The sequence below is a fragment of the Lissotriton helveticus genome, chromosome 1_1, assembly GCF_964261635.1.
Source record: "Lissotriton helveticus chromosome 1_1, aLisHel1.1, whole genome shotgun sequence".
NCBI classification, from domain to species: domain Eukaryota; kingdom Metazoa; phylum Chordata; class Amphibia; order Caudata; family Salamandridae; genus Lissotriton; species Lissotriton helveticus.
The window spans coordinates 470650498-470671444 of record NC_136057.1 but is presented as its reverse complement, the minus strand read 5'-3'; the positions used below and the strand labels follow the sequence as shown (position 1 = coordinate 470671444).

Genomic DNA, 20947 nt, shown 5'->3' with positions numbered 1-20947 from the left:
GGCAGTTATCCATTAGCGGAGGACGAGGACGGATGCAATAAAGAAGCTGCTAACCTGTAACGAGTGTCCGCGTGTCTATGTACTAGGCGGGACACTACAACTGGCGACGAGGGTGTTTCGAGATCACACATGTGTGAGTCGGACGGCTAGCTCAGTACACGTCCAAGCACGAGCGTCCTCGCGTGCTGGGAGCCCACCCCAGTCTTCCGGCGGCGTTTTACCCACCCGGAGCTCGCCCCGTGTGTGTGAGGGGTTAGAGCATGTTGCCTGACTGCCTACCGGGAGCTCACCCCGGCGGCGAAGAAATCGGAGCTCGCCCCGCGTGTGGGGGCTGGAGCGTGTCGCCTGCCTGCCTACGGGGAGCCCACCCCGGCGGCAAAGGAATCGGAGCTCGCCCCGCGTGTGGGGGCTGGAGCGTGTCGCCTGCCTCCCTACCGGGAGTCCACCCCGGCGGCGACTCAAACGGGGCTCGCCCCGCGTGTGGCGGCTGGAGCGTGCTGCATGATTGCCCACCAGGAGCCCACCCCGGCAACAAACACACACGAAACAAAAAAAAAACAGATAGAAGAAAGGAAAACTGCCTCACCTGGCGCAGTGGCTGTGGCAGTGAACACTGGCTGCAACCGGCAATCGGTGAGTGGAAGCAAGCGTAGATAAATGCTGTGTCTCTGGTGAAAAAGGCCAAATCTCGTTGAAACGAGATTCTCACGGCGGCCATTTTGAGGTCAGGCAGTACTGTCCAATCCCTTGCGAGGGATCCTCGGAGGTCATCTTGAAGTCAGGCGGAGAACCTGAATTGCAAATAAGCACTGGCAGTTGCAAATGAACCTAGTAAACAAGCACTGGTGAGGGCAACGAAGAAAGCAAACAAGCACTGGCGTGTTCAACGAATATAGCAAACAAGCACTGGCAAGTGCAACGAACATAGCAAACAAGCACTGGCGAGTGCAACGAACATAGCAAACAAGCACTGGCGAGTGCAATGAACATATCAAACAAGCACTGATGAGTGCAACGAATGTAGTAAACAAGCACTGGCGAGTGCAAGTGGAACAGTAAACAAGCACCGGCGAGTGCAAGTGAACCAGTAAACAAGCACTGGCAAGTGCAAGGGGAACAGTATACAAGCACTAGCGAGTGCAAAGAAAAGGATCTTGGTGACCCATTTGACACGTGTGAAATAACAGAAGAGGGGGCGATGGCTGACCCCACTCCCGTGAGCGTGTTGGGAGTCTCAGTCCTACGCCCTCCAGAGCCCCTCACTCTTGAATCTGGTGGGGGTATAGGCTTGCGGTGGCTAGAAGACTTCACAGACTTCATGACAGGGTCCTATGTAACTGACGCTGGACAGCAACTGATCGCTCTCAAGAATCTTGTAGGTAAAGAAATGGGCCAGATCATAAAAGAGTTGCCTACTGAGTCAACCGGCTCCTATGACAAGGTCTGTGAAGCACTCAACTGCAAGTTCCTATACAAAAAGAAAGTTGACTACGAGCGATACACATTCAACCTGGCATCGCAAGAGAAAGGCGAGCATATGAGTGCATTTGTCACACGCTTGAGACGCCTATCAAGATATTGTGACTTTGACAAGTTCTCCACCGACGATGCCATCCGACTGAGGATCATAGAAGGCTGTCTGTCAGAGCCCTTGAGGCGCAAGCTTCTCAAGAAAAGCTACCCGCTAGAGGAGATCGAGGAGATGACAAGAGTGGACGATCAAGCAGATGAGCACGCGAAGAAGATGGAAGCCGGGAAGAATGAGAAACGCGAACAGGCGTTCCGGATGCAGTCGCGACAAGTGCACGGACGGTCTCCACCTCAAGCACGCTCTTCCAGATCAAAGAAGCAATACCACCCTTCAAGTCGTCGACGCGGAAGCACAAGTCGCTCCAAGACAAGGTCAGAAAAGCAACTAAAATGTGACTTTCCACACGCAGACGCATGCCCGGCCTCAGGCCAACGATGTCGGAAGTGTGGTAGAGACAATCACTTCGAAAGCATGTGCGGGACGTCACACAAGGACGGCCAACGAGAACACAACAGGCAATATCGCCCCTCGAGCAGTCGTCACCATGTCCGAGCAGTACAGGATAGGCGAGACTAATCCACTGGGTCGTCACAATCCAGCTGTCGCTCCTGCCGAACACACCAATCTCGACGATCGTCATCAAGAGAGTCAAGATCACTATCACCTATCTCACAAGACCGGGACGAATATGTATATTTTGTAGTAGATCCTGATCGGCTAAAAGAGTATCCGCGGCTAGACATCCGAATCGGCTCTCATCACACCAAGTTTGTGCTGGACAGTGGGGCGTCACTAAACTACCTGCCGGTGGCAGAATATCAAAGAATGAAGCCACCTCCCAAGCTGGTCAACGCCCATGTACGAGTGTACACGTGGATGTCCAAGACACCGCTCAACTGTCTTGGGAAATTCGCAACTGATCTATCATACCAAGATCGCACGATACAAGCCTACATTCACGTAATCGAAGGGCCTGAGGCAGATTGTCTACTAAGTCTGGCCACCGCGGAACGACTGAAGCTGGTAGACATTCTGTACAAAGTGGATGACAAACCAGACAAAACAGACATCATCAAGAAGTTCCCCAAACTCTTTCAAGGCCTTGGGAGGATGAAAAACTGCCAAATCAGACTACACATCAACAAACAAATCACACCAGTGGCACAGCACCATCGGAAAATCCCGTTTCATCTGCAGGAAGCCGTGGATAAAGAGCTCCAAGACTTACTTGAGGCTGACATCATAGAAAGGACTGAGGGGCCAACCCCATGGGTCTCCCCAGTCGTAGTGGTCCCAAAGAAAGGAGAGACAAACAGAGTCTGTCTATGTGTGGACATGAGAGCACCTAACACGGCGATAGAGAGGGAGAGGCACCCTGGCCCTCACATCAGTGACATGATCACGTCACTCAACGGAGCCAAGATATTCTCAAAACTAGACCTTAACAAAGGGTATCACCAATTAGAGTTACATGAGAGGTCCAGATACATCACGACATTCTCAACACATCTAGGGCTATTCAGATACAAAAGACTAAGCTTTGGGGTGTCCTCCGCAGCAGACATTTTTCAAGAAGCGATCAGGAGAACAATTCACCATGTTCCTCATGTACTGAACTATAGCGATGACATCCTGGTCTATGGAGCAACCACTCAAGAACACGACAAAGCGCTAGATAGGGTCTGTCATGCACTGACAGAAGCCAACCTCACACTCAATCAGAACAAGTGTGTATTCCATAAAACAACACTGAAATTTTTGGGCCACATTTTCTTCGGAAATGGCATGAAACCAGACCCCGAAAAAGTAGCAGCGCTCAATGACACACCGAGCCCAGACGACGTTGGTGACGTACGCTCATTCCTGGGCATGGCTAGCTACTGCTCCAGATACATACCAGACTACGCCACATTAAGTCACCCCCTGAGAATGCTCACCAAACAAGGGCAGCCGTTTCAGTGGTCCACCCAATGTGAACGAGCGTTCAGAGAGATCATGGCAGCTGTGGAGTCGGCTAAAAACATGGCGTACTTCAATCCAAAGAAGAAGACTGAAATAACAGTGGATGCCAGCCCCGTAGGCCTAGGGGCCATCCTAGCGCAATATGTCAGAGATGAGGACCAAAGACACATTGTAGCATATGCCAGTAGGAGTCTAACAGACACGGAGAGAGCATACTCCCAGCCGGAAAAGGAAAGTCTAGCTGTTGTATGGGCTTGTGAACATTTCCACATATTCATCTTCGGAAAACATTTCACTCTAGTCACTGATCACCAAGCTCTGATCACAATCTTCGGAAATCCTCGAGCAAAAATGCCACCACGAATAGAGCGATGGGGTCTCAGGCTACAAGAGTATACCTACACCATCATACACAAACCAGGGAAAGCTGCAAACCCTGCCGACTACATGTCCAGACACCCCACCAAGACCAGCGAATCGGAACAATCGATCGCAGACCAATACATCCACTTCGTGGTCGATAAGGCCAGACCTCCTGCAGTCATCTGTGAGGCGACCCAGTCTGACGTCACCCTACAAGAAGTGAAATGCCGGATACAAACGAATAGCTTGCGACATTCACAAACAAATGGACAAAACGACCAAGAGATGGCAGCATTCAAACATGTCCACGAAGAACTGTCAATAGCGACAAATGGGCTCATCCTAAGAGACACCAGAATTGTGATCCCACGACAACTCAGACAAGGGGTAATCAATCTAGCACATGAAGGACACCGGGGCATAGTAGCAATGAAAAAAGCACTCCGCGAGAGAGTCTGGTTCCCAACACTGGATATAATGGTGGAAACAACACTGAAGGATTGTCCACAATGTCAGCTAGTGAGCCGTCCAGATCCACCTGCACCGTTACAAATGTCTCCATTGCTAGAGGGTGTCTGGCAGCACGTTGCCATTGACTTCTTTGGGCCATTCAAGTCGGGCCAATATGTCCTGGTCATCATGGACGAATATTCCAGGTTCCCCATTGCACAGCTGTGCACATCAACAAAAGCCTCCAGCGCCATACCAATTCTAGAGGAAGTATTTGCTGCGTGGGGCATTCCTCACGTGGTGAAATCTGACAACGGGCCCCCATTCAACAGCCACGACTTTGCCGAATTTGCTCAACATCTAAACTACAAAACACCGGAAGATCACACCACTATGGCCTCAAGCGAACGGAACGGTTGACCGCTTCATGGCCATGGTCAAGAAAGCCATTCAGCAGGCAGAGCTCACCCGAAAGAATACTCAGACAGCACTAAACGAGGTGCTAAGAGCCTACCGGAACACGCCACACTCCACCACGGGCAAATGTCCTGCCACCCTCATGCTAGGCCGCTCAGTGCGCACTAGATTGCCAATGATGAGCATCCCAGCGTGTGAACAATATCCCAACTCTGACCATGAGGAAATCGCAGACACAGACAAGCTGAAGAAAGAAAAGATTAAGGATATGCGGACGAACGTCGACATGCTTTACATACAGACATTCGAGAAGGAGACTGGGTGCTGGCGCGGCAAGAACAGCACCGAAAGACGGACTGCAAATATCACGAGACTCCGCTAAAGGTGGTGCAACAAAAAGGGACCATGATCACCGCGGAAACCGACAGAAGACGAGTCACCAGGAACGTGACGCACTTTAAGAAGTGCAGCCCTAATGTCAGAGAACTACTGACTGAACCGCGAGCTGAGAAAAGAGAGCCAGAGACACCACCAAACCGCAGTCAAGCACTGATAGAGATTACTGATGAACGTGAGCAAGACATCCCTGATCCTCAGTCGCGCTCCTCACGGATCACGAGAAAACCGTCGCGCCTCGTTGAAGAAATCTGAGCGGCAATCATCAGCGACGCAAAAGTAAAGGACGTAGATAGAACGATGTGTTTTTTTAAAAATATTATTTTGTTTGTTTACAGAGGGGGGAGATGTAATGATGGACATATGTAAGGGCACTAGGACCGGCCCGAGGAAGGCTGGTGGCGGGCGGAAAGGGAGGAGCCTGGGTTCAAGAAAGGCAGTTAGCCGTTAGCCGAGGACGGATGCAATAAAGAAGCTGCTACCCTGTAACGAGTGTCCGCGTGTCTATGTACTAGGCGGGACACTACAGACGGGACACTGTCATTGTCCTAAAAAAGGAAGAAAAAGCTAGCACGAGTCAACAATAAATGAAGGCTTCAAAGGCATTAATATATTCCCTACTTTTCAGCTCTTCTAAATCGATAAGTCTGTTGTGTCCCAGCCCACGTGGGTCTGTTCACCTGCCTGGATCAAATCAGTTCACAACCTCCTGAGCTACCTGAAGTACAATCACTGCAATCATTGTAATGTAAATAGAATGTATGTAGAGAAGTAAAAAAAGAAAAATTGGGAGCATTAACCTCCAAAGTAGACATGGGCAGCCCACAGTTAGTAGTAAATGAGCTACATATTCCTGCTGACAACCATCACCAGGCAATTTTTGCAGATTGCCATTTGAACCTCAGCTCTCTGTCTTGTTTGCCTCATCAGTACAAGACCTCAGATTAAACATATTCTAGTTAATTCACCTTACTTTCATAATTCTATCATAATTGGCCATAGATTTATAATTGATGACAGAGATTTACCATTGATGCATAGAATATTGTTGGCATTTATGTTCAGCACAGTTTTTTTGAACTCGTCAGTATCCTCTCTCCCGATTTGTTCCCTGAGTGTTTTGCTTACTGTTCTATGTTTGCCTTCTTTTGCACTGCTCTGTACTTGTTGTGAAGCGCTCCGATACCTTCCGGTCAGGCTAGCGCTATATAAAACTTCCTAAATAAAAAATAAAAAAATGTGCCTTTTACACATCTACTTGTGACCTAAACATTCCTCTATCTCAGTTATACTTGGTATTTCCTTCAGAAAAAGCAATTCATCTGAACCAGATGCCTGTGTGTGGCATCACCATTACAGCCTCAGCATCCGTTTACTTGGAGTGTCACTGGAAACACCTGCACAGTTTATAGAATGTGAATGTACTTGGAATCATTCCATTAATGGGAGTAGCCTGTGGGCTGTGACGCTGGTCACTACCTTGAAAACATAGGTCTGAAGTCGATTTTAGAAACATGATTAACACCTCATGGGTGGTGTGAGGCACACCCCAAGACTTCTTCTTACATCTGCTATAACTATGGTGTTATATGGTCTACTTACCCCTTGTAATACTCTGTTGTCAGCCTATCAGGCACTGAAGTCTTACACAGTATGCAAGCCTTCTTGTTTGCACTAACCATCATCAATAAGCTAAGACGTCCTCATGCCTCATCTTCACTCGATGGAATTGATAAAGACTTTTTTGTTGAATTTTATTTATTTATTTATAACGTTTTATATAGCGCGGACTATCAGAGCGCTTTACAGTTATAGGGAAAGGTAACAATCAGATCATGAATCAAACATGCGTAGTGAAATAATCATAATCTATACTTCAACACCTGTAGCATACAGAGATTTGTAGAATTTAGCAAATGCCACTATATTATCCCAATCCCTTGTAATATTATCAGACAGACTCCGATCCCCGTATATTTGGGTGTACTTTGCTCCATCTTCACCAGACACTCTCAGGTCTCGACAGACACTTCATACTCCCTGTATCATCTGGGTATCACATTTTTATCCAACAGAACAGGTTCTGTGCCTGGTAACCTCATTGCACTCGTTCAACCAAACTCAAAATTCCCTTAAAGCACTTTACTTCCTGATCTTCACAATACCTTTCATGTTCGATCGGAGTCTGCTCAAGGGTCTACTGGCTGCCGCAAGGAGAGCAGCACAATGGCGTCCTTGTCTGTACATTGATTTGGTTACGTTTCCGAAATAAACCAATTTTGACTAATTGATTTAATTTGTCTTACAGCACCATGGTCTGTAAGACAAAACATTCCATATTTTAAAGATTGTAGGAAGGCAATATAACTATAAGTTTGGGAAGATTTGGAATTCTTTGAGAAATTTGTACCAAATGACTGCTGTCAAAATGGCTTGCCTTATACCTAAACTCCACACTTTAAATGTACATTTTCAAGGATGCCTATTGAAAAGGTTTTATTTTATGTGTCCTGGTATTGTATACATGTTTTACAAGAAAAACGTTACTAAAGTACGTTTACAGCTTTATATTTAAAAAAAATGATTTGACATAGGGCATTTACTGTGCTTTGTTTTGTTTATTTCAGGTCTGCCATCCTGATTGCTCATCGTCTGGCAATCATAGGAGATGAGCTAAATCAAATTTACAGATGGAACTTTCAAAATCGGCTGGTCCGTTTTGCACGCACATCTTTGTGGCGGTACATTTAATTTCTGTTACAAAATACTAAATACTGTGCATTGCAATCTAGGGTGGTGATACAAATGATGTAAATTACTCTTCATAAGATACTATGCCCTTTGTGATCCAGCTTGCTTAATACACATTTGCATTCATGTAATGTGGAGTAATGCTTGCTATCTCTTCTCAAATCAAGGAAAATATGTTTATTTAAAATTAATTTCTGTTTTTAATCCTTATGGTCAAGATCAGAACATTTGAGACCTACCCAGATTTACACACTATTGATTTAAATCACTGATTGCCCCTATTGAGGCAGTCTACAAGTTGTATCAATCGAGCAGTCCTGCCCCCATGATCTGAAACCCCCCAGAAACCCCTGCACACTCAGGCAGGGTAGCCTCCCACTACAACTCGGATGATATTGAAGGCGATAATTCACCCCCCTATACAAAGGGCTGCTTGAAACAATATTCCTTCCAAATGGTGATTCTTCATGATGTATAGTTACTCTATTCCCCCACCTGGAATAATGATGATGAATTCCAAACTGGAGCTGCATTACATTGCAACCAACCTGAGATCATTTCATTGGCATTTGAGAACCACACATTGTAGGAAAGATTTGTAAACGTCACAGTAAGACCTGGAGTTTTCTGTGCAATATGCTCATTCAAGAAAGCACTGGTCTCTCAACTCTGTTGATATGTTTTGATGTGACTTGCATTGTGCATTGAGGAGCATCTTGTAGCAGAGAAGCATAGCTTTTCTCTGGACCTCATAAGCCACCCCATTACTTTCAACCAAACTTTCCTTGCAATTGGTCTGACTGAGAAGTCTCCCACCCACCAGCATTCTCCACTGTTGAAGCGATCCAAATGACAATTATCTAAGAGGACTTAAGAAATAGAGAGGAGGCCCTTCATATTAAGGGAACAGTATATAAAGTAAATATATAAATAAAGACAGTGTAGTGATTTGATTGGTGGGATATGCCCAATATGTTATATTCTTGGTTCCAATGGAAGTTTTTATTCTCTACTAATTATCTAAAAGGGCACACACTCTCTAATATTCTGCATCTGTGCAGCCACTCTTACATATTTCATATTTTCAAGTCCTCTTCTCTGAATTTAAAGCAGAGAAGCACCCCCACCCGTTCCGCTCCAGTCTCCTCAGATAAAGCTTGACCAAGCCACCACTGCAATGTAGCAGCTTCTGTCCTGTTACTCTCAAGCAGGTCAGCCAGAGCCCTCAGTGTTGTGACCAACCTTGCTGCATCATCAATGAAAAGAATATAATCACCTCTCTGTGAAATGGAAGGTCCATGAGCCACGGTGAGACAAGGAAAACCTACAGTACTGCAGTGAGGTTAAAGTGATAATAAAAATGTACTAGTTTACAAGAACTAAAATGTGATATAAGTCTAATTATTGCCTGTAGAGAACTATTTATCTTTCACTCTTGATCTTGGTCACCTAGTAAATACTGGTATGTATTGCAAAGATTGTTGTTATATATCATAATACCTGTCACATAAAGAAGGGTCCGACAAGCCTTTGTGAACGATTCATCTTACATGGGCAGAAGTGCCATGCAGGGCCGACTCTAGGGCGGTGCGACCAGTGTGACCTCACTGGGCTCTGGCTTCGGGTGGGAGCTCTGTTTGCAAGTTTATTATGGTGCTAAAAGCACCTGCTGCTATCTTCCTTGCCTCCAGCAATTTTCAGGCAGCAATAAAAATGTCAAGATAACTACAGTGATTAATGTTCTTGCTGGAGAGAGATCAGAGTTTTGTTTAGTGGAAGTTTTGACTCATTAAGGTAGCACAGAGTATCAATTTGCCTGCTGTAGAGAATGTGTACCAAGCAGATCACAAAGTGATAATGTAAACAGGTCAGTGGGTTACTGTTTTTTTAGAGAGATCCTTTTGTTACTTGCAGTTTATAAGTTAAAATTCTAACATAGAACTGTGAGTTATTATCTGTCATCAAGGAGCTACATGCATACTGCATGGTATAGATTAAAGCGTTAGGAATTTTCCTCTCTTTCATTATCTTAGTATTGCAAAAAGGGGCTCATTTGGGTAGAAATCAATTCTTATTATTAAAGGTAACCTCCAACCATGGTGTTACGGTTTAAAATCAGAGTTTGTGCTTCTCCAGACCGAGCACTATTAAACTATACTGCCTAACAGTATAATTGACATGTAACTTCTACACCTTGAATTCCTCTGTCTTATGTAACATTTCCTATATACTGATTTACACATGCATGATTGATTGTCTCTGTGTAATGTGTGTGTGATGTAAAGTGCTCTGACACACTACGCTGTCATGAGTGGCGCAATACAACTAATAAAATGCATCTGAGAGAGCGTAGTTATGGAGACTTGAGGGACACTGTTAAAGGGTGGTAGTGAGGGAATTCATGGCGGAGGTGGTCTTTGGGAGCGCCAAGAAATAATGCGGCACCGGGCGCCACCACAATGGCCACTCAGGCACCCACTGGGCCGCAGGCAGCATCCTTACAGCACAGACAGCTCCCAGGCTGCCCAAAAAAACAGCTCACAGCTGGAACTCTGCTACCAGCCCTTCGGCTGTTTCCCAAGTGCCCGCAACATCCAACGCTAATATTCTTCTACATCAGACCCCTAATCACCATGCTCTCCTCTTTGCATTACTAATTGTCCATTCTTCAGTTGTATTACATTGCTCTTGCATTAAACCCCCCTGGTGCACTCGTTTGGTGATCTATATGAATCTCTTATTCAAGAAAAATGCACTTTTCATGTTTGCATCTGAACAATAACATAAAAAATTACATTATTTTATAGGATGGCGGCCAGTGTTTGCCAGCTACGTGTTTCGGGTATTTTGAAAAGTGTTATGAGATGGTTTACGCGACTTGTGAAGAACAATTCAAGTCAGAGGATTGTGGCCCATGGAGGAGACTGGGTATGTTCATATGCTTTATTCCAGCTTTGATTGTATTTGCTGGTTCTTTCTGGTGGGTGTGTAGCAAGCATGTATCCAAGAAACGTGTTGTTGACCTCCTCTACTGTGATCCCAATGTTTAAATCCGCCAAATCCCAACCATGATCTTTGTTAGTGCACCTCAGCTCAAGGATAGCTGTGCAGGAATGTATGCAGGTCCATGGTTAAAAGGCATGAAATTCTTTCTTTTCAATTATTGTTGTTTTGGAAGATTTCCCCAGTAGTAGCAGTTCTTTATTTTCGTATATTTTGGGAAATGTGAAGTGTGTTTATATAGGACCAAAGTCACATTGCTAACATTTATCCTACACATCTCCACCCTCCTTCTGTCAGAGACACAATCCTTTGGTCCACTTTAATAAAGACAATATACTATATGTTTGTGCCACATCCTGTGGTCTGCTGAATGGTCCCCAACGAGAAGAAAGGAGGTAAATACGTTTACATATGGGCAATGAACAAAAACCTTGCTCCACAGATTCAGAAACGATTACTTAGCCCTGCTTGCAGATACTTAGATAGTGCCTGTTTTACACACCCTGTAAAAGCGTTGACCCTTCTTGCTCATGTGAACAATTTAAAATCATCCCCACCGAAACAACTGAAAGAATTTGGAAGTTCAGAGGGGCACAAGTTGCATTCAATTACAACGTTTTCCTGGTATGTAATGGAAATATGTTTTAATCCAGACATGTCTTAACAGACATTTAGAAAATGCGATTATAGTCAGCCATTTCAGTTCACTCTCCAGCCAATATGGGAGTTGTGCAAGTGGAACAATCTGAGCAAAAATAAGAATATGTGGGGTTAGTAGTAGGATTGGTAGCATACCGGTACTTAGACATAGGCAGGCTCTTATGTCCAAATAACATGTGCCGGTGATGGGGGTTCGAGCAGACAAAATATCGTCTCCCTCCAGGGCACCCACATTCTATAAGGAGGCCGACATAGATTAACCGGAAGCTGTCCTAAACATGGAGCACAAAACATTATACCCTGAAGACATTACTAACCTGTGGTCTTGATTGCAACAGCCTTGGTTTCACTGTGATACTTGTGGCACTTGTGATATGTTGATACTGTAGAGTTCAGAATTTAATAGGTATGATTAATTGCACCTATTATGCTGATTCGCCAGTGAAATGGAGAATAACATGCAGATCTTGGTGTTTTATGCCCGACAATCCACATACTCCATCAATGCCAACAGTACAAAGCATAAAACAAGGTTGTGTTCTTGCTCCAACATTGTGCAATCTACTTGTTTCTGATATGAGCAAAGCTTTGGATGAGGAGTAGTCATACCTGCTAAAACTGGGACAACAACTGCTAAGATCCCATGGAGACGATATAGTCCTGATGAATTTAACCTCAATTGGCCTTCTAAACTTGCTTAAAACATTGGCTCTTTACTGTGCAATAAACTGAATGACAGTTAATTTAGACAAAACTTTAATAGTCATCTTCGGAAATGGCCGCAAACAGAAGGGCAATTGGTACCTGGGAGACAGTCTAGTAGAAAAGAGTCCCAGCTACGAATATCTTGAGGAGTGGCTTCCCAAGCGCCACTCTCCCAGGCGAATACACTAAAAGCATTCACCTGGAAAGAGAACCTGGAACTGTTGGGCCCACACGAGAAGTGGGGCCTAAGAATCACTGGCCTCGCCACATCTTTGGGAAGCACACCTACCACATAATGCCTCAACCCACATTGAACAAACGAAGGAAGCTATCATCATGGGCACAAGATAAGCAACGCTTCCATAAGCGGAAACACTCGTGGCTATGTATCAACACATATCAATTCCCAGCGCCGCAGAGGTATCCTTTTGAAATCAAAGGCTTTTGTAAATCCAGATGTTTTGTGCTAAGATTCGGCCTTCTACCGGCAGTGGATGGCCTGCCACCAGGAGCCCCAGAGAAGAGTTTGCATCATGCTGGCTGTGGCAGGGGCCGTAAGGATCTTTTTTACACATACTGTGCATATGCCACACCCTGCACCTTGCACGCAGAAAGCTTCCACGTAAACCAACAGCCTAAGAACATGCCGTCAAGCCTTGCTTTGCTGCTTGCAAGGCCGGAGTCCCCGAAGCACAGCCTGCCTGGTAAAATGTATGATCATTGTGGAGCAGCTATTTAGAGTAGCCGCACAGCCAATCTGAGGAAATATTTCCTAAAGGCTTCCCCTCTTTCATTTGCACTTTCCAGGCACTGGCACTTTACCTGGTGAATGTCTGACGCAATTAAGGACAATTACTGAAGAGTCACCTTGTTTGCTATTGTACCTTTTCACAGTTTTTCATGCTGGTAATATCCGCCCCCATTTTTCATGCTCATCTGCTACTCACAACCACCTTTTGGTAGCATCAAGGGCAATTATTGAAGGGGCCTGGTGTCAAGCTTGCGCTTTTGTACTTCTTACAAGGCATTCTTTTACCATGCAGTGGTTTCAGTTTACTACCTCATGATTGATAAATAAATACACGTACTCCGGTACTTACCAAGCCTTTTCACCCGGTGAACTGTCAACATGTTTGACCTGCTGATGATTACCTGGAAACACTGTGAGGGCGGTAGATCTTTCGGACACACTCGTAATCGCGATCCCCTTACAGTGTCACTCGTAAGAGCCCCAAGTGTCTTTGCAATTATTAGAAGTGTGAGGGCTTGATTTGATTCTACAATTGGGCAATCATTAACCAAACTTTGCCAAACCATGTAGCAAAGGGGCTGCCTGGACAGGAAGCCATCAGTCTTTTCCCTGGCTGACAAGTCCAGTGTCCTCAATGAAAAGGGATTTGGAGGGTGGTCGTCATAGCTTTACATCATGCAATAACCACTCCAAGCTGTTAGTTTTAGCGTAAAAGGCCATTTATTAGGACACGGTTGACAACCAATTCAAACATAACACCAATAAAGTTAACAAACCCCCACCTCATACTTTCCAACCATCATCCACTCTCATACTCCAATTATTCACTCCCAATTCACACCACAACCTCTTCACTTAAATCATTCACTTTCCCACTTCTCTTTCAACCTCCTCCAGCATCTCCTGCCAACGCACTCCTGCCTGCCACACCCCCATCCTGCACCTGTATCCCCCTCCCCGGAAGGGTGATTATGCCCGTCATGGACTCCCCAACCCTCCCAAGTACTGCCACAAGACAATCTTCCACAACCCGTCCTAAACTGGCACGCTTCAATAACCAAGAGGAAAAAAAACCCTTATTCCACTCCTGAAACTGTAGGGTGGGAGGGTGGTCAAAACTGGGACAGGAAGAGGAAGAACTTCCTCCCTTGTCCCCTTCTAACTATCCCTACCTAACCCCACCCCCTACACTACCTAACCCCCTGTCCTAGCATCGCGCGAACTCCCCAGGGAAAGACTGGTCTGTCGACCTCACTTCCCCTGGTTGCCGCAGTCCAGTAATTAACTCCGGTTAGGTCTGGAGTTGTGCTCGCTGTTACAAAGGAGCTGTAGTTTCCTACCCAACACTGCATATATTCTCTTTTCCCCCCTACTTGCATTCTGCAGCTTTTGCTCAATTCATTTACTTCCTTTCTACATGGACTCCGTTGATGGTGAGCAGGCTGGGCCCAAGCTAAGAGATTCCATTCTATTTATTAAAACTCGTATGTAGTGTTGCAAGTTAGCGCATGTTGGTTTAATTTAAAACCTGGGGATGACATCTGTAGCTGTTTTCACACTTTAATCTATGAAGTTGTTCGAGGTTATGTTTTCCTGTGTGGAAGAAAAACTAGACCAATGTATGAGCTCTTCTCTATCTAAACAACAAATATGCTTGTGATTTAAGAATGTAGAATATGTGGAATTTAAGAAGGCTATTTCCTGTCTATGTAAGAACTAATATCGTAAATATAATTTTATTGAACAATGAAGGATTTGAATAACTGAATACTATTGCATGTATGTATGCATATTGTATTGGTATAGCGCTAACATAACCAAGAGGCAGAAATGAGCTGTACATAGCTTTTATAGTCTGAAAACAAATGTAAGCAGCTAATATCTAGGGCAATCGAGACTCTGGGCCAACTTTAGATTGTTATGTTGTTATTTCAGCTTATAATGCGCACGAATCACCTCGTGAGGGGTATTTCGGCGCAGCTTTGAGCTCAGGCCAGGAAAGCAACACTGGTTCAGAAACAGCTCAGTCTAAAGAAGTTTTCTGAATTTGAAGTTATCTGTGCATTTCCTAAGTGTATGGGTAGTTTGTTCCAGTACCAAGGGGCCAATTTGGAAAAAGATCTACCTCCCAAACGGGATTTCCTGATTCAAAGAATAATGAGAAAGGATTTGTCCGTGGATCTTAAGACTGTCTGGCTGGTGAAGTGTAAGCTTTGCAGCAAGATAACTAGGTCCTATGCCATTCAGCGATTTATGTCTGGTACAGCAGATTTTGAAAATTATTCTTTTACACTCCGGGAGCCAGTGAAGCGAGCATAAAAGGGGTGTAGAGATCGCCCTGGAAGAGAGATTTTGGATGAGGCGACCCTCTACATTTTGGACCATTTGAAGTTTCGTAAGTAGAGTCTCACTAGTAGCGGCCAGTAGGGCCGTACAATATTCCCGGCGGCTGATAACCAATGCTTGGACCAAAGTTTTACACACAGAAAGTGGAAGCAAAGGAAAGACTCTTCACAGCAGACGCATCATATGAAAGCAGGTGCCAGTGGTAGTCACTACCTGATCTTCCATGGTCAGCGTCTGAGCTAAGCAAACACCAAGGTTTTTTTATTGTCACTTTAGAGGTAGGTGCTGCGACTCGTTCCGAAAGCCACCAGTCAGGAGACCAGAGCAGTTGGGTTCTGCCAAAAAGCATTATCTCTGTTTTGCTGAAATTCAGCTGGAGAAAATCATCGGTCATCCAAGAAGAGATGGCTTTCATTCCGGCTGCAAAACGTGCTTTCATATTATGCATCAGCATATGAAAGAGGTTTGAAATCAAAAGCTCCGATGGTTTCATCAAGGGGGGCTACGTAGATATTAAACAGAGTGGGGCTAAAACATGAGCCCTGGGGCATCCCCTTGTCGAGCTCTATGGTGCGTGATCTAAAAGGACCTAGGTTGGTGGTCTGGGTTCTGTGCGATAAAAAGCTTGTGAACCATTGAGCCATGCCACAAATTCACATACTCTTTAGCCTCAGAAGCAATCTATAGTGAGACACCATGTCAAATGCTGCAGACACGTCAAGCAGCGATGACTTATTTTCATCCAGAGAGCATCTAATGTAGTCCATAACTGCAATAAACCCAGTTTCAGTACTTTACATGGGTCTGAAACCAGATTGGGAGGGGTCCAGAATCCTATAAGATTCTAGAAACTCCATAAGTTGGCTATTGATTTACCCTTCTAGTAGTATGCTCAATAAGGGAAGCAGCGAGATACGACGATAATTGGGCAGGTCTGTGGCTGGAAAATTAGCCTTCTTGTGGGTAGGAATGACCCGAGTGGCTTTCTAGGCAAGATGAGTTTATCATTGAGCGGACTGAAAAGTTGAGTAAGGAGCAGATGACCAGGACAAGCTGAATGGACAGAGCTGCTAAGACCCTGGCTGGAATGATGTCCAGGGGAGACCCTCATATAGCGGCTTTTAGTGCTTTACAAACCGAGTCTGGCCGAAGAAGTATGAAATTCCTTAAGGGTCAGTGCAATCCTTGGCCTACCACTTTGAGTCACCACTCTCTCGGCTCTCTGGTAGACCCCCACTATAGCTGCAGCTCCTCTCCCCAAAACACCTAGCATAGACCTGAGTTATTGCACCTTTTCACTTGAATTCTAAGGGACCTATTGGTTTTGTGAATACTTGATCATATTTCTTATTTGCCAAATAACTTAGCAGTGCCCCAATCAAACAACTAAAACTTGTTCTTTGTTGACATCAATACATGTTGTAAATATTTCAGAGCCTTACATTTTCTTCCCACAATAAAGAACATAAACTTGATTTAAGCCCAATATCTACATGTGCTATTACTAATAACTCTTAAAGCTTCTTAAAGGGGGGGCGTGGCCAAGATGGCGACCTGAACAGTCGCAGGTCTGCGTGGCTCCCTGCCCTAATTCCCCTTCAGCACCCATAAACATAGCGAATTGCCCCCAAACATCGACCTTCAAGAGGCCCTGCTCCCCACAACCGCCGCAAGTACCCCCGACGCGACTGAGAGGCCAGCGGCGTCCCCTGAAACACCGGGAAGCCGGAGATTGGTCCCGCCCGGGGGAGACCCCGACCGAGAGAAGCGAGAGGTGCGGAAGGCGCCAAATCGAGACCCCGGGCTGGGCCTAAGCGGACTGACCGAGGAGGTGCTGGGCGGCCGGGGACCCTATCGGGGGACGCCGCGCACCCCCCCAACCTCCAGAGGCGCCGAGTGAGCAAGGGGCTGGCCTGGCGCACTGAGCTCCCGGCGGCTGAAATCTGATACGCCGGGAGCGCGAAAATTGAGGGCCCGGTCTGGGCCTATGCGACTGGGCAACGGCGGAGCACTGGAGGAGTTGGCCCACGCAATATAAGCACCTGGCCCCTGATGCAACTGGCAGGGAGAGAAGAGACTCGAGCGGCCCGTGGAGCTCCCGGCAGTGAGTAACAAGGTGGGCCGGGAGCTTATAAATCGAGGGCCCGGTCGGGGCCTGGCGGGATAGCGTGGGCCGAGCGGGTGCAGAGTCGGGACCCTGGGAGATTGGAGCATTGGCCGGGAGTCGCCTCGCCCGCCCGCCTTGGCCCCTGGTGGGCGGATGGTCCTGTATTCAGACCTGGAGTACCTGGCTCCTGACGGCGGCCGGTGAGCTCCACAGAACAGTCGAGAGGGGGGCCCAACCCAGGCCGTGGTCCCCGGTGGCTAGTGAGGCGGCGAGTTCGCCGTCGGCGGCAAGTGGAGCGGCAGGCGTAGCCACAGCACAGGATTGCTGGTGAGGGAGCCGCGGCGAAGCGGCGGGGCCCGCGGCAGCCTTGGTCCCGGCTGAGCGGCCCCGGGAGCGGATGACACCGGCGCCCAAATCGAGGCCCCGGCTTGGGCCTGAGCAGGCTTGAAAGGGGAGCGCCGGGTGGCTGGCGGCCGAGCTGAGTGTTGTTGCGCCTCCTCGCTCGGGGCCCGGTCGCCACTGACTGGCACGCTGAGAGTCCCCGAGGTGTGCCACCCTGCGACGTAGGAGGCCGGCAGTGCTGGCATCAAAGGCCCGGTCGGGGCCTACTCACCGGCCGGGAAAAGGGCCGGCTGTGGACAGGACCTCACCTGCGCCACTTGGAGGAGCGCACAGATTCGGGAGCAGCGAGTGAGGGCTGTGATCGGGGCTCCCGGAGGCGGCTGGGAGGCGATAGTGACACCTGCGGCCCTGATCACCGTAGGATCTACCCACGAGCGCGCACCCTGACCGGCAGCCGGGCGGGAGGCGGCCATCGCCCGAATAGAGGGCCCGGTCTGGGACTAGGCGGACCAGCGGAGAGGAGCCAGGGGGTTGGAGACGTCTGCAATCTCGGGAGGAGCGGTGTCCCCCGGAGGAGCCCTGAGCATTACTGGCGGTGAGTGGGGGCACGACTAGCGTCGGACGGACTAGGCCGCGACGACCGCGGACGCCCGGGGAGCACTCACGGGACAACAGGGGCATTGGGCCATTAGCGAGTGGCGATCTGTCAGACCCGGCGGCCCCCCAGAGACACTGCATAATCCCTGAACCCCGGAGTCACAGCGATCCCCCGGGGGGTAGTGACTGTCCTGCCGGAGCGTCAGCCCGGGAACGTGAACGTAGAGAGAGGGCTCGGCGAACCACACCAAGATGGCAAATGCCAATCGAAGAGGAGGCCGCTCTATCGCTGACCTGCTGGGGAAACAATCCCAGAAAGGGGACAAGGCTCAACCGGCGTCGTTGTCGCCCATACCCGCGTCCAGTAAGAGTGGGAACCAGGAGGAGGCCCCGGTCACGAGATCCTTCCTCGAGGCCCTCTTCGGATCGCTGAGAGAGGACTTCCAGACTCTTAAGCAGGAGTTGGTGAGCGAACAATAGGAACTACGCAGAGACATGGACGGCTTGGGGGAAAGGGTGGCCGCGATGGAGGAATCGAACCAGGTCCGCTGCGAGGAGATGGTGCATCTTCAGCAAGAAGTCCTGCGGCTCCATGAACAGCAGATAGGTCTACAGGCACACGCCGAGAACCTGGAGAACCGCTCCAGGCGGAACAACATCAGGGTCCGGGGCGTGCCATCGAAGACGGAGGGGAATAGTGTCACCCTATATCTCCAGGAGCTGTTCCGGGAAATCCTCAAGGAGCCGGCGGACTTCCCCATCCGCATTGACCGTGCACACCGAGTGGGCCTGCCCCGCCGGGCTCCTGCACCTCCCCCGGACATACTGGCGTTCCTCCCAGACTTCCCCCTGAAGGAGAGAATCCTTAGAGAGGCGCGCCAGTCGCGACCCCTCCGCTTCCGAGATGCATCAGTGGAGCTCTTTCAGGACCTCTCGGCGATCACACTCCAAAAGAGACGGGAATTCAAGATTGTCACCTCTTTCTTGAGAGACAAGGAGGTGCCCTACTCCTGGGGCCATCCGTTTCGACTAATCTTCCGTTGGGATGGCTCTCTCCACCAGATGCGTTCCCTCCAGGACGTCTGCACCTTGCTGGGGATCGAGCTCCCGGAGCAGGATGTCGGCGACGACACTAATACGGAGTCGTCACAGGAACGCTCATCAAGACCCCGTCGCGACGGCTGGCAGAAGGTCCGCAGACGGAGACAGCCCAAGCAGCGGGCCCGACCGGACCCATTGACAATTGCCAAGGAGCAGGCTGACGCTGTTCAGGAAGTAGCAAAGGACACCTCTGGACCTCCATGAGTCACTCCTTGCGGGGGCATGCAGAGACAGTAGCATCATGAGGGGTGGCGGGGTGGGGAGCCACGACGGTCGCTACCACCACGTACCCTATCTGTACTTTGACTCCAACTGGCTTGGGTCACTTTGGACACTGACTACTCCACAGGTCCTTCCTTCACTAGGTTGACCTGGGACTATGATGTTCATTCTGGTTTCTTTGGTTGGGTTTTGGGGATTGGGGTGGGGGGGGAAGCGAGGGTGGGGGCGCAGGGGACAGTTCATTTTTGGGGCTAGAGAGGGGGGGGGGAGTGGGGGAAGGGTCAGTTGGGGAGAGGGGGAGGGGGAGGGGGTGGGTAGGGGGTGTTCTGCAAGAGGGAGTTGGAAGGGAGTTGGTTGAAGGGAGGGAGGGGGGAGGGCACTCTCCTTGTCCAGGGCCTGTGGGCTCTTTACTGGGGGTCACGAACTGGGGTGGCGCTGACCAGGGGACTGCCCCGCGCCATGCCGCCACATCGCGAGCACCAGACATAACGATAGCTTACCACTCACTACGCCCACCATGACACGCCCACTGAGGATACTTTCCCTTAATGTGCGAGGCCTCAACAACCCGGTCAAACGCAGAGCAGTCCTGTCCTTCCTAGACCACTCGAAGGCAGATATCTGCCTCCTACAGGAGACACACTTGGTGCCCAAGGACCACCTTAGGCTGCGGTCGCGCGCCTTCCCGTGGCAAATTTTCTCCTCCTCACACAAAAAGGTTGCTGGGGTGGCTATACTGGTTGCCAGGTCCTTCCAGGGGCGGGTCATGCAGAAAGAGGCCGAGATCAAGGGGCGGCTTCTCCTCCACAGCTTCCAGGTGGCGGGGCAGACGTTGCTGGTGGGCTCGGTGTACGCGCCTAATGAGGGGCAGGAAAAGTTCCTTCTCACGGCACTGGAAGCTGCCACAGCCACTCCACATCCACACCTACTGCTTGGGGGAGACCTGAACCTGGTGTTTCACAACACAGCTGACCGCACCGGCCAGAGGTTTGGACAGGTGGGGGCACTCTCAGAATCGGGGCATGCACATCTCTCTGACCTGGCCATCACTGACTTATGGCGACATTTCCACCCACATTCGGCGGCTTACACCTACTACTCAGCGGCACATAAGACCTACGCGCGACTGGACTACTTCTTGTGTTCCGCACAGCTGATGGCGCAGGCCGAGGACGTAGAGATACTCCCAGCCTCGCTGTCTGATCATTGCCCGGTGGTGGCGACTCTCCGGATGGCGCCTACG

General features: G+C 48.6%; 1 protein-coding gene across 1 annotated transcript in view; it reads left to right on the top strand.

Moving 5' to 3' along the window:
• The window catches only part of LOC144811768 (uncharacterized), a 136054-nt gene that overhangs the window by 95217 nt on the left and 19890 nt on the right, over window positions 1–20947 (top strand). The window contains exons 4-5 of the mRNA XM_078673880.1: window positions 7747–7860; window positions 10678–10798. Of these exons, the coding sequence (XP_078530006.1) occupies window positions 7747–7860; window positions 10678–10798 (235 nt within the window). The remainder of the gene's footprint in view (window positions 1–7746; window positions 7861–10677; window positions 10799–20947) is intronic.